At 40.0% G+C, this 26,189-nt stretch overlaps 1 protein-coding gene across 1 annotated transcript in view; it reads right to left on the bottom strand.

The window, feature by feature from the left end:
* LOC121959677 (plexin-A2-like) overlaps positions 1 to 26,189 on the bottom strand; it is a 128,986-nt gene that overhangs the window by 43,518 nt on the left and 59,279 nt on the right. Inside the window, exons 5-12 of the mRNA XM_042509132.1 lie at positions 25,830 to 25,930; positions 20,280 to 20,403; positions 17,972 to 18,125; positions 17,379 to 17,475; positions 6,796 to 6,910; positions 4,532 to 4,732; positions 3,679 to 3,775; positions 1,253 to 1,452 (exon numbers count right to left, since the gene is read on the bottom strand). Of these exons, the coding sequence (XP_042365066.1) occupies positions 1,253 to 1,452; positions 3,679 to 3,775; positions 4,532 to 4,732; positions 6,796 to 6,910; positions 17,379 to 17,475; positions 17,972 to 18,125; positions 20,280 to 20,403; positions 25,830 to 25,930 (1,089 nt within the window). The remainder of the gene's footprint in view (positions 1 to 1,252; positions 1,453 to 3,678; positions 3,776 to 4,531; positions 4,733 to 6,795; positions 6,911 to 17,378; positions 17,476 to 17,971; positions 18,126 to 20,279; positions 20,404 to 25,829; positions 25,931 to 26,189) is intronic.

Genomic DNA, 26,189 nt, shown 5'->3' on the forward strand with positions numbered 1-26,189 from the left:
TTTTTTTGACAAAATACAAACTTTAGATGACATTTAGTTTGGATGTTTTTGAGCAGACACACACCGGCCTGTGAGGACATTACTGTACTGCAGCTGAGAGATAATATAGCTGGTCACACTGTTGCATTGTTGCTTTTAGTTTTAACACAGCATAACTCACACGGTTTAAAGACAAAGCAGTCGTCTTATACCAGTCATGTTTTCCCCACAAATACAACATGCCAAAGTTAAAAGCACAAGCCTATGATATTTCCTGCTGCATAAAAAGAAAACCCAGCAGCTGGCGTACATTCCTCCAGTCACTGAAGGCAGGATAAATCACACACAGGACTTAAAACCCCATTGTGTGGGGGCTTTTTTTGTCTTTACAGTTTGTTTCTTACCTGTGAAATAAAAGTAAATAAAAGCTTTGTTTCCACTGAGAGAAATGGGTTTCAGCTGACAAAAATAAACACAAAGGTCTGCGTCCACACGACATGCAGTTATATGGAAATTATTATTACTTAAATGGCAGTTTCTGGAAGTAAGACTAATAATAACCTCCTAGGGAGACTTGATTATGTTAAAACTAGGGGACAAAAGACATAGGAACTAAACTATAGTATATCATCCTACAGAAGTCAACTTCATTTTCAAGAGCTCTTGTTTATTTCCACACTTCAGTTGAGGCACAAAACTATCCAACAATCCTAAACTGAGGTTTACCATCAGCTGTCACTCAGTTGGCTGCAGCAACAGAATGAAGTAAAGTACTTGCAACTACTGAAACAACCTGCTCCACCTCAGTTCCTCTGCAGACACAACTTGCACATCTGCAACACAGTTTGGCTTTTTTATTGCTAACAAACTCCCCAAACAAGACTTCGCCTTCCATTTTTAACTTCAAAGTGTCTGTACAAATTACTTTACTTTCAGCTGGTTTGCCAAATTTAAGACTTAAAATTTTTATTACTCGGATTTTTCAAATATTGTTGCAGATAAACAATGAAACATTTAGTTGAAGAAATACAGGCCCCTGGGGAAAAAAACCCCACTTTGCAGCTCTGCTGTTTTAATTGGCACGACTACTTAAACTGAGGAATGTTTATAAAACACGCACTAACCCAGAAACTGCTTCTACTAAATAAAACAAAATTCTTAGTTAATTACTTGGCTAAAGAAACTACATCTCACAATCCAAATACAATATATTTGACTGATGGACTGATGGACTGACTGACTTGGCAAAAGCTCAAACAAACAAACAGCTGACCTCAGTAATGCGTGGGTTGGTACACTTGACATTCCTGGCAGAAAGGTCCAGCCAGCGGCTCGCGTAGGGGGAAATGGGAGGACAGTGCTGCCTCATGGTGCATCGGCCCTCGCCGCTGCACCAGCCGCACTGGAACTTCCTCTCTGCCCGCAGACACATGCCGCAGCTGTCCCGCTGGGCGCTGCACTTGTAGAGGTGCACTAAGGGAACACACAGAGGATATGAAGTCAGTCCAAATATCAAGTAATTTCATTTGTCAAAATAATGTTTTTGAAAAATTGCTGCTATAAATAAAGTAAAAGTCAACCCTAGAATATTATGTAAAAACAACAGCAGGGAGTTGTGTTACAGTTTAATTTAGTCAAACCGATCAACCAATCGGAGCACATTCTTTAAGGAATACTTTGCTGATTTTTCAACCATCTTTGTATTATAATAATTTGGGTAGTATGTGTAAATGAACTGTGTTTAATTTCTGTCTTGCGTGTGCCCAGATCTCGCTGTTTAAGGGCAAAAAAAACAGACAGATGATGTGGCTGTGGTTAAAACAACTGATTGTATTCTTTTGTTTTTGTTTGCCCACCAAAGGGTTGGGTACTGATCACCGTACTTGTAAAGGTACTGACCAAAATACATCAGTATTACAGAGTATCCATTCGCAATACATCCATCAGTGCCAAATTTTGGTACCTTAGCACACATCTGGGTGAGAACTCCAGGATTAGACAAGAGACGAAAATGCAAAGCAGCACCCCAAAGGTAGCCACAGAGCTCCAACACTGGCAACAGCGCACCACAGAGCCGCCAGGTTCAACTTCAGACATGAGGGGGAAGCACCCCAAAGCCGGGAAGCCAGCCACAGAGCTCCACAGCCGCTCCGTCTGTTGGCTTCCCAGCTAGCCAAAATTATCTGTCCAGTGGTTTCGGCCTCAGGTTTATTTTCTTTTCTGTATCGTGTAGTAATAGCCTGGTATTACTGCCAGACAATAGATTAGGTCTGTGTGTGATTAGAAAAGAGCACAGGAGCAGAGTTGATTATTAGTCAACTACTAGCCCTGCAGCTTGTTAAAAATTGTATTTAATTAAATTTTTGTTATAACATAGAAAGTCAAGTATTAAAAAAAGGCACCGTTTGGTACCAGTACTAAATTACAGGTCCTGGAATCAGTGCTTGTATTAGATTAAATGTGAATGGTACCTAACTTTCTACCACTACCACCACAGACCCAAATAGTTAAAGTGGATCAAGAGAGAGCTCCGCCCCTCTCTTTCTTAATGTCGAACAGAACTCAGATCAAACTGTAAAACTAGGCTGATAAAATATAAACCAAGATTCTGTCACTGCGTCACCTATTTTTCACCTAAAATGTTTTCACGAACATATTTTAACTTTTTGCAACTTTCATTATATCCGCAACCAGTTTGAGTGTTTATTTGTGCATTGCAACGCAGTGCATAATGGTAGTTTTACTACCTCTTGAGGAAAGGGAATGCAACAGTCCATTTCCTCTATTTTCACTAGTCATATACAGGATTCTGGGGTGAAAGTCTAGGGTTTGTTGGACCCATCCACCACTTCTCCCACCCAACCTATAGGAGCCTTTCAGCTCCTTCTATTTCATTGCTGGAAGTGTTTAAATCTGATGCCATCCAGCAGCCTATCATGCAGCCATGACAGGTGCCATGTTGCTGACCTTTGGTGTATAATAACACAAGCTGTAACTGATGACTTCAGAATGAGAACGGGCTGCTTGTAGCATCAATTTTAAAAGTATTTGCGTCTTTCTACTGCATAGACAGCCTAGTTTAATGAAAAGGCCTTCTTTTTAGCATTGAAATGCTTATTTAAACAGTGGGTATTTGCTGTCAAATCCAAAAATAGCTGGCTACAACCAGTCAACTTGGTAATTCAATAAAACTCATACAAACTGTTTTTATTTAATTTCCTTCACTCTAGTATTAAGAAAAAAGCCAGAGTAATCCAATAAACCTTTTTCTTTGAAGTCAGTCTCTTACATCCTCCTTCTCTTAAAGTAGCCTATATTTATGCCCATATAAAGTAACTTACCTACATAATGACAAGGCCTGTTAAAATTCATGGCCATCAGTGTATATATCCTTGACTGTGAGGATGTATTTAATGCACAACCCACACTGACAACTGACAAAAACCCCTTTTTTTACACGATGATGGAGAGGAAACCGAGAGCAGCCGCGGGAGCCAAACTGAGCAAATATGAAGATTCACCCCTCACCCCTCCAGGGCACAGAAGTGATTGGGTGCTTTTTGATAACACTCCCTGCTATTGTGAACTTTCTCTCAAGGCCCGTTGGGAGCCTTGAAGCGCTCTCTATGACCCATCTATCCCCTGTGGATTGAGTGCTTTACACTCCTCTGGCCTGGCAGTGATGGATGGCAGAGGCACCTTTAATCTTCTCGGGATTGTCGATGATGAAATTGCCGTTCCATACGATGGAGAGGTCCACTGCCAGGTCACTGATCTTCACACCCTCGTACATGTACTGAAAAGCAGAAACAGCGAGTAAGGGAATGTTGTGGTAAGTGGATCCAGAGAGAGTGAGAGAAAGTCAAAGGGAACAGAGAATAGGGGGGTGGGGGGGGGGGGGGGGGGGGGGGGGGGGGGGGGGGGGGTGGGGGGGGGGGGGGGGGGGGGGGGGGGGGGGGGGGGGGGGGGGGGGGGGGGGGGGGGGGGGGGGGGGGGGGGCTACAGAGAAAGACAGAGTGGAGGAAAATGAGAGGATGAAAGGGCAGCAGAGAGACGAGGCTTTTAACCATCTGTCATTTCTGCCATGCTTGTCTGCTCCTCTCCTCTTTGACATGTAGGGACACAAACCCCGGCTGGGGTGGCCGATCATCCACATCTGAAGAAAATGGCCTTTTCATTCATTGTCACAGAGTAGCAAGGTATGCTGTGCATTGGAATTTAGCCTGTGATTTGCATTGTGCGGCAAAAATCTCCTATATTTACCTGCGACTTTCTGCCGGGAATATCATATTTACGCTTCGTGAACACCGAGATGTTACTCTGACAATATGCAGCTTTCCTTCCTGCCCTGTCACTCTTCTCATTTCTCTCACATGCTTTGCGCCTTACCTCATCACTCTCACTTTCCCTTTCCTCTACTTTCTCCTCAGTATGCTCAACACCTCGGGCGGTATTCACTGATGTACCCTATGTACCTTGCCTACACAGCAACCAAGCTGTCTGCCTCACTTGACAGCTGTGAGACTCCCACTGGGAGTGTTTGAGGTCATACCGAGCTGTTCTGGCACTGCACGCTGGTGCTGTTGAAGCGCAGAGCCGTGACACGGTGGCTGGCACCCTGCACGTGCACCACGCACTCGTAGCCCCGCTGGCCCGACTGCGGCTGGGGAAGGTTTCGGGCCCTCAGGGTGATGGGTCGGACCTCGCCGGCTGGAAGGAGAATTTCTCCAGAGTGCAGGAGCTGAGGGCAGTCCTGTAAAAACAACATGCAAACACATATAATTGTACCAGCCACACTAAGAAAACATGCACAAACATGTTTTCTCTGTTTATAATCCTTAATATTTCACATGCATAATACATAGGTAGGATTTTCATTACAAGTTTCCCCTTCAGAAATTGTATCTATCTGTAGTATCTGTAGTGTAGATGTGTGTGTATGTGTCCATGTGTCCATTTATGTGTGTAATCTATGTGTGTAATCTGTGTTAATACATATGAATGTGTTATATAAACATGAGGGACTAATGTAGCACAGGGATTAATGGGGCAACCAAATCACTAATCCATATGTAATTTGCATTTATGTACTTCATGTTACACTTTCCTCTACAGTAAACTATAAAAGACTGTTCATTAAATTGTCACCAAATCACCAGAAGGTCAGATATATATATAATATAAGGTTTCATTAATATATATTAAAAAGATTGCCAGGAAATTTGGTACAGACATTCATGGTCCCCCAACCGAGTCTCATTTCCAAATCGTCAAATACCAGTGTTTGTTCGGTGTCCCTCAGCATCAACTCACAGAGGCACCCTTCAGTGGCGAAATGAGACACTGGGCAGCTGCATTTTTTTAAATCTCTGACCAACTGACGTAGTATAGCAAGTGAGAAAGTCTGCATAGGGAGGGCAGAAGGTTAGTGGATGGTTGAAAAGAACTCCAGACTTTCACACGGGAGCCTGCTGTTTGTGTCCTGTGTAAAACCAAATTATTGTTATTGTAATATTGTAATTAATGTTATGTATTGTAATAACAATGTAGTATGCTAGTATGTGTAGAATACTATGCTAGTGATGTATGCCATGGAATGTAACTAACATGCTTATTTTAAACCAAACCATGGTGTTTTTTCTAAAGCCAACCACATTGCTTTTGTTGCCTAAACCTAAAAACAAAGTTTTTTACCTACGCTTGAAGTCAATTTTCAAAAGATACTATGCATTTATTATTGAGCACAATCTTAAAAAGAAAGAATGCATCAAAAGAGCATAAAGTGACAGTACATCACTGAACGGCCAAAAATCGATGCAGGAGGGCTATCTGTTATTATTTGATGTGTAGGGCGGAGTTGGGAATGAGAATGTGTTTGGTCCACATTGTAATCACTATGATTCCCTGAACTTTAACACTATCGTCAGGTCAGGATGTCCTTTTGTCCAGGAGTTTGGACCGGGAAATACTGTGGATGTTATCGGAAGCATGTCAGCATGCTGATGTTAAGTCCAAGTATAGCTGTTGCTAAAAAAAAGAGCCTAATAGAGACTCAAGTGTGGCTGTAGAGTGTTTGGCTTTGTCCTGAATCCCATGATTTTTATTTTTACTTTACAAAGTACATACTGTTGCATGGTGTATGCATTATAGTTGAACATATTACTTCGTCATAACGTTGCCTCGAACTTTGACTCTTGCTCATATGTCCACTGGCGTCTGTAGAGCGAAATTTAAGTCAAAAAGAAAAAAAATGAAATGCAGTCGATCCTAAAGTTAGCACTTATCATTACCATGGTGATACAAGAAACTACATTCCCCAAGCTCTCCAGAGATGGAGGGCAACCAGGAGAGCTCTGCTGTTGTTACTTTGCAGTGTGTGTGGTTTTTAATTTTTAAGTTATAACTTCATCGATTGTAGATTAATTGATTAATTGTATGAAATTGATCAGTCCTCTGTCAGCTGTCAGTATCTGTTTGCTACTCAGTCATTGTGATGTATCTTAGTCATAGTCAGTAAAGCATGCTGGCTTGTATATTGCAAAATATGGGTGGGTACAAGTAGTACAACGTCCTGGCATTTTTGGCACATTGCATTTGACATACTATTCTAAATCATCTTTTGGCATACGCAGTCGTATAGTAATATAGGTATGAGAACTCACGGTTGGTGGTCTCTATTTTGACATTTCAATCAAGGATTGTTGCCTTTAAGGTAAAAATGTCACACAGGAACAGATAAATGGTGCTCTTAAAAGCTGCACTTTAATCAGCTAATGAAACAGTAACTCTCTTTACGTTAATGGGAATGTAAAGTACCTCTGAGGCGTTGACTCTGCCCTCCTGGAACGAACAGCTGCTGGGGTCGTGGGTGCACAGGTTGCGGTATTTACACCAGTGGCAGCGAAAAGTGCTGTTTACACACGACAGACACCTGCAGGACAGAATAAACACATTACAACATGGCCTGCAAAATTCCTAATAATGCGCCCTGTGTGGTGAGTTGCTCCGCATTTACAAAAAAAAAAGATTAATCCCTCTTTATTTCTGACCCATCATCTACATCTTCCTCTCCTGGGTGAAGAAGATTAAAAAGGGGAGTCTGATGAAGGATTATGGCTTTCTGCTGAATTTATCATGTCAGTGTGTTTCACAGAAAGATCAGATGTCCCCATTTTCTATGCAGACAGCAATGAATAGTCCTTTTGTCATAGATGACAATAAATGACCTTAAGCATGAAGTCTTGGCAGGAGAGTAACTATTCAAGTTTCTCTGTCACTTAAAGCACTCTGACTCAGTTAAAAGTTAAACAGTGTTATATATTTTATTCGTACAGAAATACAGAAATCTGCTTCTCATAATTCTGTGAGATTTTTTTTTTTGCAGAATCTTGCTTTATATCTGATTTTTTTTTGACTGCACTGACAACAGTCATTTCACCCGTCCAACTCTGGATTATGTGCAAGGTCTGGAATGACAGAGACAACTGAATATTTGATGGGTAGCATTGCACAACATCTTTGGCTCTGATGCAGTGAACTGCAGCCAACGGTCAGTGGATTAAAGTTGTGCTGAAACAACCCTGTTGGATCGGATTTAATCACATTTCGTTCAGCAAACAGGCAGCTGATTGTGATACAACTTTGGGTGGAGAACTGAGAGGTGAAGAGACGAGAGAACAGACATGGGTGATGTACAGCTGTTGATATACCAAACAGAGCAATTGGAGAGCTGAAAATTGAACATGTCCTATCCTCCTGTGGGGGGCCAACGCAGGCTTTGCTGTGTATAATAGAGGTGCACCACTGTGCAGAAAACACATCTATGCACTATCAGAGACCGCTGTTCTAAATTTGGCTGTGCAATAAGATGAAACCACATGGAAACTATAAAACCACTAGCAGCACTCCAATACTGCAGCTCATAGCAAAGTACAAATGCCAATAAATGTAGTGCAGCACCATTAAATTTTGATATTAATTAGCTGCCCAGGGCCATTGTGGACATAAAAACGTGTGCTTGGGTGTGTGCTAGAGAAATTTGGGGGTTGAGTATTAATAGAACCGGACTGGCAGGGAGCTACAAACACTGGATAATTAATTATGGAGGGTGATGTGATGCTGAGGTGATGGTGGTAGTGGGGGAGGTGCTGGGTCAGGAGTGTGTTTGGTTTGAAATATTAATCACAGGAGTTCACAGGGTCACCCCGCAGCTAATGGAGGCCACATTGGTGTGGGGCGGATGTGATGAGCTTCCCACTGTTTCTCTCTAATGGCTTAACATGGTTATATTAGGGCATTCATGTCGCAGTCAAAGAGCATTTGGAATAGGTGGCATGTGTATCCACTCTGGGCTAATTTCCAGGGTTCAGCTGTGAATACACCATCAATCAAATGTTCCCTCCTAAAGTGAACTTATTGTATATCCCCAAATCCAGCTTTTGTGTGCTCATGGCTGTGTGTCATTAATGGCACAGTTAAAGGTTAGTGAAGTGTGCATAGAAGGTTATCAGTTCAAATCTCAGAAACACCTAAAAAAGATGGGATATATTCATTTTCTTCTCTCAGCCAGGGGCAGATCATTAAATACTGGGCCCCTGGACACAGATATGTAAAAGCTCCCACCTCCTCTGTTAGTTTTTTCTTAGTAGTTTTGAAGGGTTTATGCAAAACAGAGCTTTTGGAGTTGCTTGTAGTCTGTTTATGTAGCTGTTTTGTGTATTTTTACATCTCAGTGTCATTTATTTATGGTCGCTTTGCATCTTTTCCTGGTTGGTACCTCTTAGTTTGAGTGACTTTGTGCAGGTGAAGTCTCGGGGGGGCAATGAAACTCTGGGTCCTTAAGCCTGAGCCCTTCAGTAATCCATTCACGCTCTCAAAAAAAGTTAAAAACAAAATTCATGATAAAGGTCTTTGAGGTAACTAATTCAACAGTGTGTGATTTGGCCTTTTTGGAGCTTTGTAAACTGTCTGAAAACTCATTAAGTTGCTGAGTTGCAGACATCTTTTAAAGCCGACAAATGCTGCTAATTGGCCTTCATCCTAATAAGATCCACCTTAGTAACAGAGATTGTAATTGCTATTCAGATACAAACTCTCCTGTCATAGTATACTGTCACGATAAATACAGTTGACATTAGCATAATGGCTCAAAGTCAAAGCGGCTCCCCTGCCCAGTAAGTAAGCTTATATCGGCAAGACAAAACAGATGAGCATTTGAATAAAGTCCTCTTTAATTTACATTATTTTATCTGCCCTCAAGGCACCAGAGCAAGGCTAAAAATCTTAATATATTACAACACAAACACACTGGAAAAAAGGCCACTCTAAAAATAAGTTAAAAAAAAGTTAAAACAAGATATCTTTGCTTGAAATAAGCAAAAAAATCTGCCAATGGAACAAGTGAAAATTCTCTTGATAAGATTTCTTAAAATAAGACATGATATTTAAGCCTTACAAGGTAAGAGAGATTTTGAAATTAGCTAGGGAAACTCATTCTTAGTTCTATTTTGCTCGTATTGTGAGGTTTTGTGTCTCATAATAAGCTTGTAATGCTTGAAAGTAGTATTTTCCCCTCAAAAGTAGCATTTTTTGCTTTGCACCATCCATGTCATCCTATTCATTCCAAGTGTATTTGACTCATTGTAAGTCCAATAATATTGACATTCATCTAGATTTAAGACCGCCACCTACTTGAAATGAGATTAGAAAGTGGTGTTTTGAGACAAAATGTCTTAAGTTTGCCTTCCTGACTATTATTAAGAAATACTTTTAGTGCCATACTAATCCATAACTCTCCAGCCTGTCATCCTCTCAAGTCTATTTACCCAATTGTAAGCTCTACAATAGTAAAACTTATTTAAGACATTCACCTGCTTGAAAAAAGACAGAAAAAATTAAAACTAGTCTTGCATTGAACAAACAAATTTATTTGCCAGACAATAAAGTGTCCCATAAACACGGGTCTGTATAAAAGATGCACAGATTTACATTTGCATTTGTATCTTTTTTCTTTACAGTTTGGCTCACAGTGTGTGTGGAACTGTAATGTAATAACATAGCAGAATATTGCTAAATATCTGGACAGGTCTAAGGTTGGATCCAAACATCTGACCAACATGTCCCACAACAAACCTGCAAACTCTGTGCTTTGCACAGGCAAACTCACAGCACAGACACACCAATTATTGCTCAGTCTGTAATATTCATCCTCAGTACAAAGTGCTGATAATTGTCACATTAGAATTTAAAGTTTTGGTCTAACATTAACATGAACATCTGACCAACTAGTCCTTCAATACACCATTGACCACTCTCACACAAACACTGGGGTAACTTTCAAAATAGAATCAAAGGCGAGCGCTATCCTACAGTCCACATCTGACCACTTGCCTTATTGGCCAATAAAAGCTTTCCACTCAGCCATGCTCTTCTTGTAAGATGATGTGAGATCTTGCTCATGGATTTTGTCCAAGAGGACTTCCGTTTGCATGACTGAAAGCAGAGTGGCTACACACTTTGGGTACGTAAGGTGTAGGGTGTAATAATATGCCATTAGGTATAAGGCACCCTCGGTGACCTTGTCTTTTGGAAATGTAGTTATTGGCACATCTCCTACCGCTAGGAGGCAGTTGGACGGACTCACGATCAGGACTGGACAAGAGAGAGGACGCTTCTTCAAGTAGGCATTAGGGTCTTCTTTTTCCTTAAACACATAACAAAGACATCCCTATATCAGGATAATGCACTTTTGTTTCAGGGGTCATTCTGGTACTTTTGAACCTAAGCTGGAAAGCAAAAGGGTTGTTAACAATCAAATATAACTTTCCAAAGCAAAAGTAATGAAAGTTGCAGTATGGAGAACGCTATATCTGAAATCGCTGTTTTTAACCATCCCCAGCACATTTACTGTTCACATATGTCTAGCTCTCCAAAACCCTAAAAACCGAGGCTAGGCTAGTCTGGCTAGATTTTCAATAAAGTGACAAAACTTGCTGCCATGTACTGCATTCATTTTTGTACAAACTGTGACACTGTATGTGACCCCAGTGGGGTTGGGCCAATTTTAAGAATTTCAGACCATGTTGATATGATGTCTCATGTCGTATCATATCACAAACCTTGCAAGCTGATGAGTTTTCCACAATAAAAGCGTGTTGAGATATTAAAGGTATGACTAATCTGAAACACTAGAGGGATTAGAATTTTAAACAGATAAAGAAAGTGTTTACTTTTATGAACAGCATCATGCAGTAACTTAATCAACACAAATCGGAGCGGCAGCTCAAAATGAGAGGCTTCATAAAGCAGGCTACACAAACAGGGTGTAGTGCCTACACGCTGAAGCACCTCCTCTCTCTGCAGAGTCTTCTTTTGTGGACTTCAGTCTGAGCTTTGGGAAAAAGTTCTCAATAATTTTCACAATAATCTGACATTTTATGGACCAAACAACTGATTGCTTAATCTAAAAAATGATTAACTAATGAATCCTTAATGAAAGTAACTGTTACTTACAGCCCTACCTCTTTAAATGTCTCCCATCTGGATTTTTTTTTGGGGGGGACCTCACATTATGCAATCTTTTGGATAGTTGTGCGTACACAGTGACCTGCACAAGACACATTTAAAACATTTTTCAAACTGCTACTTTAAGTGTCCAACATGACACACTTTGGTCATCAACGGGATGCAGTTCACTTACCCATGTATTCTTCATGCCTTGGTCCTGCAGCATGGGGTAGTACTGTACTATTCTTTTTGCCAGTTTTGATGGGTATCTATGTGATTCTGCATCGCCTGTTGCCCTGAAGATTGCAATCATACTGGTCATGGTGTTCCGGATGAGCCGGCATCTGAGTTCCTTTGACATGCGGCAGGTGCGCTCTTCGCCTTTCTTCGACAACTCAAAGTATTGTTGTCGGACTTGCTCAAGTTCGGTGTCGGTGTGCAATACATATTCTGGGAAGGATAACTTCACAACCTTCTTAGGAGTTGCATACTTTGCAGGAGTTGCGTTCACAGGAGTGGATGTGTGCTGCACGGGTGATTCATTTACTGAAGAACAGCCTGATGATTTTGAGTCTTCCAGGCCAGGTTCCTGTGACATAAAAGATTATGAACAGCAAAATGTATCATTTCCTTTTTACTTTGTAAATAAAAACAGCAATGCGGAAATGACAGCTCTGCACAAGTATGACTAAATAATCTGTTCCATTTTAGAGGTTAAACATCTTGCATCAAGAAGCTTAATACCCATAAATGAATCTTTAAACCAGACCGTATTTTGTGAAAGAGAAATTACTGTTCATTAGTTTTAAACATGTGAAATATTTTCACAAACACATTTTTTGTGTTATTATGCCATGAATGTGCTGAGGCCAAACAGAAAAAGTATATTAATATACAATCAAAAATTTAAAAACAACAACAACAACAACAATAACTGCTCAAAAAACAGAATAAACTTAATCTATCTAAATTGAATCACCATGCCTTCAAAAGACTGTGCTATTAGCTCACTGTGCTGCTGCAAAGTTATTTAGTTAGTTAGTTAAAGCCACATCACTGAGAAACTGACCTCCTCCACCACACCATGACAGGAATGCCAGACAGCTTTTCTCCGTAAGAAGTTCTCAGGGCCTGGGAAAAGATCCCGCAAGTCTTCACGAGACAAGGTGCCCATCATTGCCTCGCTGATGTTTGCAGCTGTGAACACATTGAAAGACACACATAGCAAGATGAATTAGTGCCCTGAAATGAAACTGCATGAGACAATTAATAGTTAACACTTCATTTAAAATAGCTACCTCATGCTAACCCTTTAAGTAAATTAACCATACATATAGAAATATAGATACCTCCTTGGCTGTTGCTGTGTGTTGTATTGAAGTTAGTCCACCAATAGTCATCATTTTGGGCCATAAGTTGACTAGTCTTCAAATGTTAATTTTATCAAATTAAATATTATAACAGTAGCAAAGTAGTAATTATTGTGAATGTGTCTGTACAACCAGCAAGGAGAGACTGAACATTTTGTTAATTTTTAACACAGTATAACATATTATTAAGTTAACATGAGTACAATAATTTATGGATTTTTAAACTGTTAATTATACAAGCACACACGAAGCATACTGCACACTGCGGCAAATATGTTGGAACTGAATAAATGGTGCACATATAAACACACATTTTTCAGTAGATCAATTTTATCATAACTAAGATATATACTGAAAATAATAATTATCCATGAACAAATTTGAATACTACTTCTGAAAGCTTCACATGTATCATCAAGCTAATAGCGCTGTGTGCCCTGTATGTGAACATTTCCAATAACTTAAGTGCTTTGAAAGGTCCAAAAATTGAACAGAGAACTATGAATTTCCTAAATGAGAACAGAAATTTATCTGATAAATCGTTCTGCTTCAATCCCTGTTTGTTAATGTTTAGCTTTTAAATAAAAACATTTTCACTGCAGTCACAGACTGTTTACTCTCGAGGCACACAGCTTTATGAAGACAATGTCTAACATCAAGCAAACTGCACCATGAATTATATCCAAAATGTCATTTATACTTTAAAATTAAAATTAACTCATTGTTTGTTAACATCACAATAATTACTTTGCTATATATGTCAGTTTATACAGAGAATTAATGAGGAGGAAAAATTTGATTATTTGTGCCTTTGTCATATACAGGTTACTGACTTATGAATCTAATAACAAGCTGCAAGACAGCTTGATAAAAATAGAAGTTGATAAATCTTTGTTATTAGAGAAACTGACAAATCTTAAATTTCTAATAGAGGACATCATGTGTAAATCAGCCTCAGCCTTTGTACACCTTTGTTTAAAAATAATATTTGCATACATTACCCCTTAAAACCGACAGGGTGACATCGTCAAATCCCTCCATGCTGTTAGCTTATGGAGCTAGCTGTCTCTGTTCGGCTGCAATGTTACACAAAAAATACACACTGAAACATCGATAACAATCAAAAGGTAACTTATGTCATGTAAACTGAAAATATGAAACACTGGGTATAGCGTTTTAACTTACTTGCAATGAAACAGATCAGACTAAGTCTTGGTCTCGTTCAAGGTTAGCGTTAGCTCTTTCCACGTGGACATCGAAGAGATGATACCTGACGTAAACGGCTGTTGCAGGTTGCTGCTAAGGTCCGACTGTGCATGCGCAAGACGGATCGCAGCACCTGAGATTCCGTCTTCTTCGTGCCTTTCCCGGAAAGTGTGACCCGTAACCATAGTAACAGAGTTGTTTATGGCAGTCGGAACCGCGGCCACGCAGTCTGTTTTCTCCATTGGGGACCATCCTTACTTCCATCATGATTTGGCGGTGTTTCTTATGCTATATATTTGTGGCAGTGACTCTGAAACAACTGCTGAGTCACATTGACACCACGCACAGTCGCAGCCCTGACACTGTTTTCACTATGTACCATTGGTGAAAAGTTTGGAGCAGCTGCTATCACATCCACAAATTCTTGCAATGATTGACGAGGGGCCACAGCCATGCAAGGATGGATTTTTGTATGATTTCACCGATGGGGACATTTTTAAGTTGCACCCACTGTTTTTGAAAGTTCTCACAGCAATGCAGTTAATTTTATATACAGATGAAATTGAGCTATGCAATTCTCTTGGATCTCGTGCAAACAAAAACAAATTGTTATTGATTTATTACACCTTAGGTAACATTAATCCTAAATACAGATCAAGACTTGCTGCCATTCGTCTGCTTGCCATGGTAAAATCAAAAGATCTCTCCCATTGTGGCATTGATAAGATATTTGAGAGGATTAACAATGACTTAACTGAGCTGAATAATGGTGTTCAGGTTGCCGCTGCAAATGGTGAGAGGACAATTTATGGCGCACTTTTGTCAGTGTGTGGGGACACTCTGGCTCAACATGAAGTGGCTGGATTTAAAGGGGTGGGGTTTGCCTACAGTAAATGCAGGCACTGCGAATGCAACTTTGAAGACATGCAGGAACAATTTAATGAAGATGTGTTTGTTAAAAGGACAATGGCGAGTCATAACAGGCAATGTAGCGACATTGAAAAGGCAAGTACTGATTATCTAAAAGAAAATCTGAAAACCACATATGGTATAAACAGGAGGAGCAAATTAACAGAATTTCCTCACTTTGATATAATCAGTCAAACCCCACAGGACATCATGCATATTATTCTTGAAGGTGTTGCTCCATATGAAATCAAATGTGTTTTAAAGCATCTTGTTCTTTCAGGACATATGGATTTAGACACATTCAACAGTGCAATCATTGGTTTCCCTTACTCTCTCCTGTTGATGCGAGGGATAAGCCTTGCCCCATATCTGTCAGTACACTGTCATCAAATGACAATAAACTTCAACAGTCAGCAGGACAGATGCTTATTTTGTTAAAGATCCTGCCATTTGTCATTGACAAAATTGGAGAAAATGATTATACACAAATGCTACTTAACTTGTTACAGATAGTCAAAATTCTGTTTTCACCGATAATTGCTTTTTCAACTCTTCCCGGGCTGAAGCTTCTAATCGAGCAGCATTTCAAAAATTTCAAACAGCTGTTTCCAGATTCAAATATTATTCCTAAACAGCACTACCTGCTGCATCTTCCCTCTCAGGCACTTGGTCCTACAGTGACGCATATGTGTATGCGCTTTGAGTCAAAGCATTGCTTTTTCAAGCAGTGGGCTTTGAAAAGTAGTTTTAAGAATATTAATAAATCTCTTGTGAAGCACAACCAACTGTATGAATGTAGTCAGAATGTACATGAGAAACATCCAATTTTTTCCAGTGAAGTTGAAATGGGCCCAGCCTCTGAGGTGAAAAATGTTCACTATGTAGAGGGGAAAATTAAAGACTTCTTTGGAATAGAGCATGTTGAACATGTGATTTCTGTACCGTGGATTATGCAACATGGGAATAAGCATACATGTGGAAAATCTTTGATTATTTCTAATGTCATCAATAATACTCCAGAGTTTGCACTTGTGAAAAACATCTATATTGTAAATGCGTCAGTGGATTGTTTTGAATGTCAGCCTCTCTCTACATTTGGGTGGGATGAGCAGTATTTATCTTATGAAGTAGAGGTTCTCTACTTTGCTCAAGCAAATATTTTCGTGGATGCTGAAAATCTTGTTGATTATACACCATGCTACTATGTGCAATTTAATAATAGCAAGTACATTCCAGTGAAGTATGATCTCACAGACATCATCACGCATCACTCTTGAGTCTGTAGCAAGTGTTGGCATTTGAGCTGAATCAGTGTTTTGAGGCACCTGCACACACTCTATGATGCCAGTATTTATTTTTACTTATTACTTTTGGACTAATGTGGTGTGGTCTCAGTACAGAATGCAACAGAGAAGAAACCATAAGTACAGCTTTTTATTCTCTGTTTTTATTTCATATCACATGGACATGGTCTGTTTAAAATGTAAGAAAAAATAGCCACACTGTACTTTTGTTATGTATAGCAAAAGTCATTATAAGTATGTTGACCTGCAGTTTTCATTAAAGCAGCTTTTTCTTAGTAAAGTAAAGTTGAGTCTATTTTTTTTAAACAAGATCATTCATCTTAAAGAAATACAGCAGTAGCATAAAAACCTTATGACATGTCAGAAAAGCTTATTTCATCTGAGACATGACTCAAAGCAAAATGTTTTCAAGATTCTCCAACTTATTAAGATATTTAAGATGTATCGTCTAAAAACAAGTCCAAACATCTTACTGAAATTTTACCTTCTAGGTGATTGTGTCTTATATTAAGTGCAATTAAATAATTTGACTAGAAATTAGACAAATACACTTGGTAAGATTTTGAGTTTTTGCAGTGCAATTCTCCGGCGGGGCCACTCGGGACAAAGTAAAGTCAAAAAGGGGTGCGTGAGCTTAGTGCTTATCTATTCAAGGTCCTTAGGGACTGCTGATCTATTAAACAGCTCAGTTACAAACACAGTGGGTATATAAGGCAGTTTTTAGGTGTAAATATGCATAAGGAGTTGCCTAAAAAGAGCATATATGCTTTAAGTACAAAATAAATAAAGATCTTTGGGCCTTTTTAAGTAACTGACAGAAAGAACTGTATTTATTTGTATTTAAAGCTGAAAGCAATAAGCCCACAAACTGCCAGTTTAAGCAAAGTCGAAACAAACAGGCCATGGCAAATGCATCATGTTGATTTAAATGAAACCTGACAGATAAATTGAACTCCGAGGTTATCTAACAGCCCGATCTTAAGTGGAGTTGTGAGCATCAGTACATCATTGCCCTAAATTAAGCCGTGCTCTTCCATCTATTGAACAAATCAAAGTGTGCGAGGCTGGGAGAGGGAGAGGCGTCAGTGGCAGCAGCCAGACTCACGTTTGATGGGTGCTGCAGTTGTAGAACTTCACCTCCGTGCTGGCGACCATTTGACCCGTCTCCTTTGAGTTCAGACGCAGCTCGATGCCGACCCAGTCTGAAAAAGAGAGGGAGCATAATGAGTGAAAGGACGGAGAGAGGGAATTAAATATGTAAGAGAGAGTCGATGAGAGAGAGAGACGAAAAGGATGGGTGACAGAACGAAAACAATGAGCATAAAGAGGAGGTCAGAATGAGAAAAAAAATGCTAATACTTTTATCACGCTTCTGTAAAGAGCCACCTGGTGTCTGCGTCTGTGCAAGGGCACATTGCTGTTGTCGTGAGGAAACCTTCAGTCAGAAACTTCAATTGAAGGATTACTGCATATGCTCTGAGAAAATTCTGCTGCTCCTTGGTACTTATCAAACTCCTGGGATAAACAAAAAATGGCAGGTGGTCCGTCTGAAAAGAGTGTTTTTTTATGTCGAGAATATTGATATTTTTCACCTGACATTGGCATCACTATCAGTCTGTTTATTCAGGCTCTATTGATTGGCTGTAGTGTATATAGCTGTATTTTTTATTTGTTTTGACACTTGAGGGTGGAGCTCACCTTGTCCTTCTGGTATCTGAGGGACCTCCTTCCCAGCCGGGGACAGACACATAACCCTGTTCCCGTTGACATGACCCTCCACCTCGGCCTGCTGGCCAAACGAGCAGGTGATTCCAGCAGAAAGGTCTGGAACATTATTCACCTCCAGCAGCAGCTAGAATAAAAACAGCAGATGGGGAAGATTTAACGTACTGAACTTGAGAATGGTTGACTGCATCGGTACATGTACCACTGTGCGGACCGTGACAGTGCTTTACATTAAATAAGAATTAAAGGTGCTGTATGTAACTGCAGAGGAAAAGTACTTGAGTTCATCCCAGTTACATACATAACCTTTAATCAGAGTTAAATGAAATAGTTCCTTGTTCTGGGGAAAAAATATTTGTTTTCTCGCAGATGGAGTTTACTTGCTACACTTAAAACTGTCTGTTAAACATGAAGCTGAAGCCAGTAGATGGTTGGCTTAGCTTAACAGGTTGAAGGGCAATAATTATACACGTATCACGTGGGTGCATAGCTGTCAAAAAACAGTGTTAGCCATTGAAAAAACCCCAGGGACTGCCCATTGTTGCAACAGCCTAAAATTCAAGTCAATTAATCCGACAGTCTGTCATCTTAAAAATAAACACACATTGCTGTAAAGTTCTGTTTTCAGAAAATACACTGTCCATGCAGTCAAACAGCATGCTAGGAAAAATGTTCAAATATGTTTCCATAAACCGCAGATATGTTTCATATGTCAGCAACACTGTGGTGAATGTGTGATGAGCTTTAGGCACAGAACCACACGTTATAGTTCGGAAAAGATCAAGTTTTGGCTTAAAACATCCGGTATTGGAGGCACAATTATGTCTGGAAGTGGTGCCAGTGTCTCGCAAAAATCCATATGCTTTTGTCATTTTTTTGGTTTTGAAAAGTGGTCTACAGTTTGGTGGCACAAAAGTTACTGGACGAGTCGGTGAAAAGCACCGACTCAGTGGCACAATCTCCACTGTGGAACGCCATGAAGATTTGGTAAAAAAAAAAAAACCTGCGATCAGTGGCTCCTATGCTGCTTGTAAATTGAAAGTAACTACATGGAGTGTGTATTTTTACAAAAACAGGACTTCAGAACAATGACGGTCTCTTTTTGTGATAATGGGATGTTGCAGAAATGCAGTCCAGTGGCACATTTTTCAGTTTAATGGGGCTTCGAAATCTTGAGCCGTAGCAATAAAGGCATGGCGTTGTTTTATATGGTTAACCACAGCTACCATCACAGAGCTTGTCAGCCTATTGGTGTGCATTTTGTTTAAATAGAGGTGTTCTTTCCACTTTTTAAACCTTTTTACCTGATGAAGATCCAAGCATCAAAACTGTGTTTTTCTTGAACTTTTTTAGCTTGGAGTAAGTGCGCAAGTGTTACTTTTTCATATTTAGTACTACTTGTTCAAAAACTAGGAACTGCATTTTGTTGCCTTTGGTTTTCTAAAGAAAATAAAATCTGTCAATGATCACCTTTTAAGCTCATTAATTAACCCGTTAAATAATCCATACAAAGGCCAAACTGTAAAACCAACTAATTGGCTACAGGAAGTTACTGCTCATGGGCAAGAAAGAGTCCGGCACATAACCCCTCTTTAAAACCATAATCTGTTGTTTTTACACTTCAGGTTTTATACAGATTAAACAAACAAGACATAAGATGTTAATTAGTAATCTTAGGAGGTGCTGGTAGGCAGCGTTTGTTATGTTTGGACAGAGCCAGGTTAGCTGCTTCCCCTGTGTCTTTATGCAAAGCTAAGCTAACCGGCTGCTGGCTCCAGCAGCATATTTAAGAAACAGATTTGAGAGTGGTATTAATCATCTAACCCTCGGCAAGAAAGCAATAAGTGTATTTTCCAAAATGTCGAACTATTCCCTTAAGATAATCCTCAGCTCCTACTGTACTTCGCTCCTCAGTGCTCTTGGCTACTGTGCAAAAACAGTTGAATTAAGCTTTTCGGAAATGTAATCAACCTTTTGGCAGATGAATCAGAGATGCAGACTCAGTATCTCGCTGCCTCAAAAACAACTCCCACCTAGTTATTTTGCACATTTGTCTCCCATCCCACAGTGCATGTGTTTAAACCAAATAAATAGAGTGGGTGTCCTACAGGGAGAATCACCCTTCTCTCTCTCCTCTCTTCACCTCTCACAAAACTAATCTTCTCTCCCGGGCTTATACGTACTGTACACGCGGCTGTACAAGGCTACTCTCAGTGATTGCTCATAAACATTGTGAGTGGAGTGACAGAGCTGTGATTGGTGGAATGATAAGCAGACTCACAGGGACACTATGTGCTGACACAGCAATGCTGTCCGGGTGAGCGATAACCTTAACGCAGCGTTCAATGTCAGTGGCGAAACGGAAGGTCTCCTCTGCCCTCAGACAACGATCCCTCCTCGAGCACCTGTGGAGCAATAAGGACATATAATTAAAAATGAATAAAACATTGCAGCAAGTTTAGTGATGAATTAAAAGCAGCAAACACTCAAATGTTTGGTCATGCTGGCTCTATAAGGCAACATTGGTCCATCAGTCCACCACATTGGTCCAGACTGAAATATCTCAACAACTACTGCATGTAATGCCATGAAAGTTTCAGCAGACATTCGTGGTGCCCAGAGAAGGAATCAACTGACTGTTAATCACTTGCTTTCCTTTCGGTGGCCCCATGAGGTACAAATTGTTGATCGAAATGTCTCAACAACTAGGACTAAAAACCTCTTTTTGGCACAGTGTTTCATGTCCTGCATCACACAAAGTGTTGTGTGCCTGATGCGCGTTCACATCAACTTGCAAATGGGTTGTCTCATCACTTTTTGGATAAGGTTGCAAAACTGTAACCTAAAAAGTTATTTATTAACCTGATATATGTCTTTAACGCGAAGATTAAATCTTTACAAGACAACACAACCACACTAATTTCAAACGGTTGTTTTCGTGATCATTGATTTATAAAAATACACTTAGATTTGCATATGCAGCCATGACTGGACTTCCTTTTAGATTTTCAAATGTTTTTAACATGATTGCTGATACATTCTCAAATTGACCTTCATAAAATAATACTGGAAAATACGTAAAACTTTATAGTGCTAAAATATGTTGACATTTAAACGGACAAGATTATGTCCAAAAACCAAAAAAAACTTTACTTTGATGTGGCGCTTGAATTCTGATGTCAGTATCTGGCATCAGCAGATGTCCAAATAGGCGTACAAGGCAGACTATTATAAGTGTGAGACCAAATCTTCAAATCGTAGGAAATTCTGAATACTCTACATGCCTTCAAACTTGCTGTGTGTATTATTCAGTCTGGTATGCCTAAATTTCCAAGCATTAGGAACAAAACTAGCTCACACTTTGCCACTGAGTCTAACTTCTCATTTCTATCAAACCTGAAGAATTTAGCATTTTTCTTCTGCTTTCTTACAAACATGCACGCAATTTAGTAGAAAACTTATCACTGTGCACTCAGAGCATGGGCTGACAGAACCAATACCAAAAATCAAGTTTTTAGGGAGTCCCCCTCAACAACTGTTGGATGGATTGCCATGAAATTTGGAGCAGTCTTAGGATTCATTTTTAATCGTTGGTGACTAATTATCTATCAGGATAAGGGTGTCTGGTACAACTTCACCTACTTCCAATCAGCATGGAGAAGGAAAGTAAAACAACAGTGTTGAAGAGAGTTGAAACTGTAGCACCGCTTGTACATTTGTGTTTAAGGTTCAAGACATGTAAAAAGACCCTTTGCACATTGAGAAAGATTATATTTTAAATGAAGATGTTACAAAACCTTTTACTGCCAAAGACTTTTTTGAGAAGTTCCTTTTTAAAAACTCTTTTTTTAAATTTAAATAAAAGTAAGTTTTCTCTAACCATTAGCTCTCACCCAGGTCATCCTGATGAAGGCCACAAGCTGAAGCGCATTAGTCTTGCAATAAAGTCGTTCTTTATACTGAAAGTGTTTCTGGAGTTTCGACACCTTTTGACTTTTCATCTAGCAACATCATTAACTCAAAATTTCACCTTGCCCAAGTTGTTGGTTAAGGACTAATACCTGCAAAACTAATGGCATTCCCATCAACCTCAGCTGTATTTTACACTAAGTGCTTATTAAAAAATGTTAGCATGCTGATACCAAACCAAGATAGTGAACATTAAAGCTCCGAAATATAAGCTTATCACCATGGCTGCAGACAGTCAGTTAAATTTGTAGATAAAGAGCAAAAAAATAAAGCAAATATTGAAAGTCATGTCTGAATCAAAGCTGAGCTGACATCTACAGTCATCCATAAGTGCTCCCTGAATAACATTATAAAATATGGACATATCACAGATAATAAATTAAAACAATTTCTAAAGCTTTTAAATGCATTTTTTTTCACTTATCTACATTATATCATTGTCCTTGCTTAGATTGTTTTTGATCATGGTCATCTCTTGCACATCGCTTTCAGCGCTTCAGATGCCTTCTTTTACATTTGTACTTTGCTTTTCTGCAGAGCACATTACACTGAGCTCAACAGCAGCATTAAGCTTCAGCTCCCAGATCCCAACAGGCAATTAAAAGTAAGAAGTGAAAGGGTCGGCAGCGTGGTGCGACCTTAGAATAATCTTGTAAAAGAGAAGAGTAAAGTAAAAGTACATTTAAAGTTATGGCAAGGGGTAGAGGGGATTTTTAAAACTGAGAAATTTGTGTAGTTTGAGAAATGGGGATTTGTTATTGAGATATTTTTTAATGTGACTGTATTGATACAGATTTCTTTGAAAGCAGCATTATAGGAGTTCAGTCTCTGCAGGCCCAGATAGCAACAGGAATTTAAAAGAACAAGAGTCTCTCAGCTGCAGAGTTAAATCGCAGTGGCAAACTCAGAGAGTATTTTGGCCGAACACCATCGCCTCTTTCTTTTCAATGAGTAATGCGCACAGCGAGGGGAGATAATGCTTAATACACTCTCAGATGCTGCTGAGGGGGTGGCACCTCCTGAGAGAGCTCAAAACGCACCGAGGCCTCTGCTGTAATTACAACACAATATAAAGGCGGAATGGAAACGCAGTGACAGCTGTTGCTGGCTCGGCTCCTTGAGGCGAACCAGAGCCACAGGAGCACAGACAGTCACCTTGTGACCGCTCATCAACTGAAGTGCCTCCGAAAAAAAAGGACACCTTTCATCCTAGACTGTCTTTCATTGCCTTTTATTTTGCCTCTTTTATTCACAGCGTTTTGTCTGATGGAGCCATTTGTTCCCTTTTCCGTAAGGCTTTGTGCATGTCCCATACCCCCCCCCACACACACACACACACACACACACACACTCTGTCAGAGAGGCGCTTTGGTGCACCGTGCCGGGGTGGGAAAGTGAGATCCTAAAAGAGGTCTACATGACACTCAGAGAGTCATTCAGAGGCCAGAAAAAAAACAACTCAAATCAGGATTTAATGAAGAATTTCACTGATATTAATACATAAAACTAGGCCATCTCTGCAGTAGACAGATGCAAATACTTTACAAATTGGTGCCACATGACTATAGAAATAGGACACTTTTGCTCAAGAGGTAGAAAACCTCCAAGTACCAGATTGCATCATGCCTTACTGGACTGCTGGTGGGTGACGCGATGTGTACTGGTCAAGCCCCCAGGAAGTGCGCCAGGCTTTCAAGCAAATTTTATATAGTGGCCAAAAGTGGTATTACATCACCGGGACTCATCACATGATAGTATGGGGCCCAGAGAGATTTTTTCCATTGACTAACATTTTGAAAGAGACGTCTATAAATCAGTGGATGATATTTTGGGAGCTTTGAAACCTCAAGACTTAATCTATTCAGTTGGACAGCATTTAGAAAGTCTGAAAGAGCTGCAACATTAAATAGTCAGTCGCTCAGCCGTCAGAAGTCATTAGAGCGTATGCTCTGTGGGCCTTGTAGTGCAGAAGATCTGTATATTTTCATATTGTGGAAATAATAGAGCGTTTTTTGCTTCATGTGCTTCTGAGCAGCTCTCACAGGAATGAACAGGGTCCCGCCTCCATGCAGGTTTTCTTAATAAAACCCTGGAACTGGTCTAAGTGGAACCTTTGGTGTGTATTTGAACAATGCTGCTTATTTTTACTGTTTGATCACTGTTTTTGACTTTCGTTTTCATTGTCCAGGAAGCAGTATGGCTTCCACTTTCTGTTCATAACTCTCACTATTACAGCTAAACAGGGCCTTTCAATATTTAAAAAATGATTTGTAGTCAGTCAGCACAACCTCGTTCTACCGTTTGATCAAATTTCAGTCCGTTTTTGAGAGTAGGAGGGCAGGTTACTCTTCTGATCCTTGTCTGTGCAGTTAGTGGCACGGGTTGCGAGTTTCTCAGCAATGAGTCTTAAAACTTGGAAATCATTTTAGCACCTCTGGTTCCCTTGTCCCAAAGTCAGTGGGTATTTTGAATGGGTTTTTGGTTAGAAGCTTGAAATAACTGAGGTTAACAGAAGCTGAAGTTACTTTGAGATATTTTGTTCTATGGCATAAAGTCACAAACTTTGAGCTTTTAAGTATCTCAGTGAAGATGGTTGATAACAAATGGCTAAATGGGACTACAGAAAGTCATCATGTCTAAACATGCTGAAAACGGCTTTACAGCCTGGTAGCGGTGGCAGTGCGACTGCAGTGTAGTTGCTTATAGCCTAGCATTAACTTTTTACTTCTGGCAATTACATTTAGGCTTCAGACATCCTGAAAGTGGTGTTGTGGGGATTATTTTGTGGAACAAAACATGTAAGTATCTTAAACATTTGTTTACCAAAGAGCTTATATTCTGCAGTGATCCAAAATTCAAAGGAAAAATCCCACAGGCTTTTTGACGAGGGAAACGTTTGGGTTGGTTGACGTCATCTGTACTCTATACAAAAATGTGCAAGTACAGCCTGAAGAAAATCAGTGAAATATCCCTTTAACAGACAGAAAAAATAAGTGGTTTCATTCTGTGATGTGAGGGATCATGATTCATTTTGGGTTACTTAAGGGAAAAGCAGCCTATCTATTCACCGATAAGTGCAAGGCATTAATTTAAATAAACAGAGTAATGGGACTTGCGGACAAAGTCAGCACTCGGGGAGGGGGGGGACAATTGTTTAATGAGGTAATTTGGATTAAGACAAAACATAATTTTTTCCTCTCACTTCACCGCCAATTTGATAACTCTGAGAGCCGCAATTTAAATAACGCTGATCATCATCAAGATATTGCCGGCTGAAATGCAGACGTCATGCGATGAGGCAGGGGTAAATCCCCATCTGAGGTCAGCTTCAAACACGGCGGCTGGTTCAGAAACACAACGTTTTTAATCTCCCGAATCCCCTTTGCTCCATATCGAGGTATTATGCAAGCTAACCTGGGGGTCAGATAATTAAGATGGAGGAGATAAGCTTGCTCCGTCAGGTCCAGAATGTTCCCCGGATATGTAGAGGTGCAGTTTGTGCACCCGCTGCGACTGACAGGCTAATCCCTCCCTCTGCCATTAACACCAGTCGTCCTCCCGTGCGGACAGACAATAAAATCTGGTGGTCATGCAGTTTCTGCTGTCCTCAATAGTGCTATTTAAGAGGGATCACGCTGTCCAACAACCACTTCCTGGTTTACTGTTTTGGCCCGACAGCTGTTGATAATGGTGAACTCCAGGGAGCACAATATCTCTGTTATATTAAACTGCACAGACCACATGACCATGTGCTTGGCCTTATTTATAGCTTTCCAAGAGCTGTTTGGTCAACAGTAACGTTATGGTTTTAATCCTTCGGCTGTGATGTGTGTATGTGAGAAGATAAAGCAGACAGACTCACATGTTGTAGAGGACACACCAGCCACAGTGGGGGTCACCAGAGCTCAGACACTCAGCACATGTACCGTACTGCTCACACGCCTCCACAGGGACCTGAGCCACCTAAAAGGGTGTAATGACAGGGAGGTGAACATGTGGAGTAAGAAAAAAATACAGTCATGTACGTTAATAAAAACAGAAAAACAAATGGGTATAAAGGATTTCAACAAGAGAGAAAAAAACTGCCCTATTCTGTCTTTACAGATAATTTCAACAGCATGTGTTGCACGAGCGTAGATTTCGGGGTTTTGGGCTGCTGGGTGTCTGCGATATGAAGGACTCCGTGCCTCTCAAATGTTATTGTGCAGAAAAATAGAGTTAT

Source organism: Plectropomus leopardus, chromosome 2, assembly GCF_008729295.1.
Source record: "Plectropomus leopardus isolate mb chromosome 2, YSFRI_Pleo_2.0, whole genome shotgun sequence".
NCBI lineage: Eukaryota > Metazoa > Chordata > Actinopteri > Perciformes > Serranidae > Plectropomus > Plectropomus leopardus.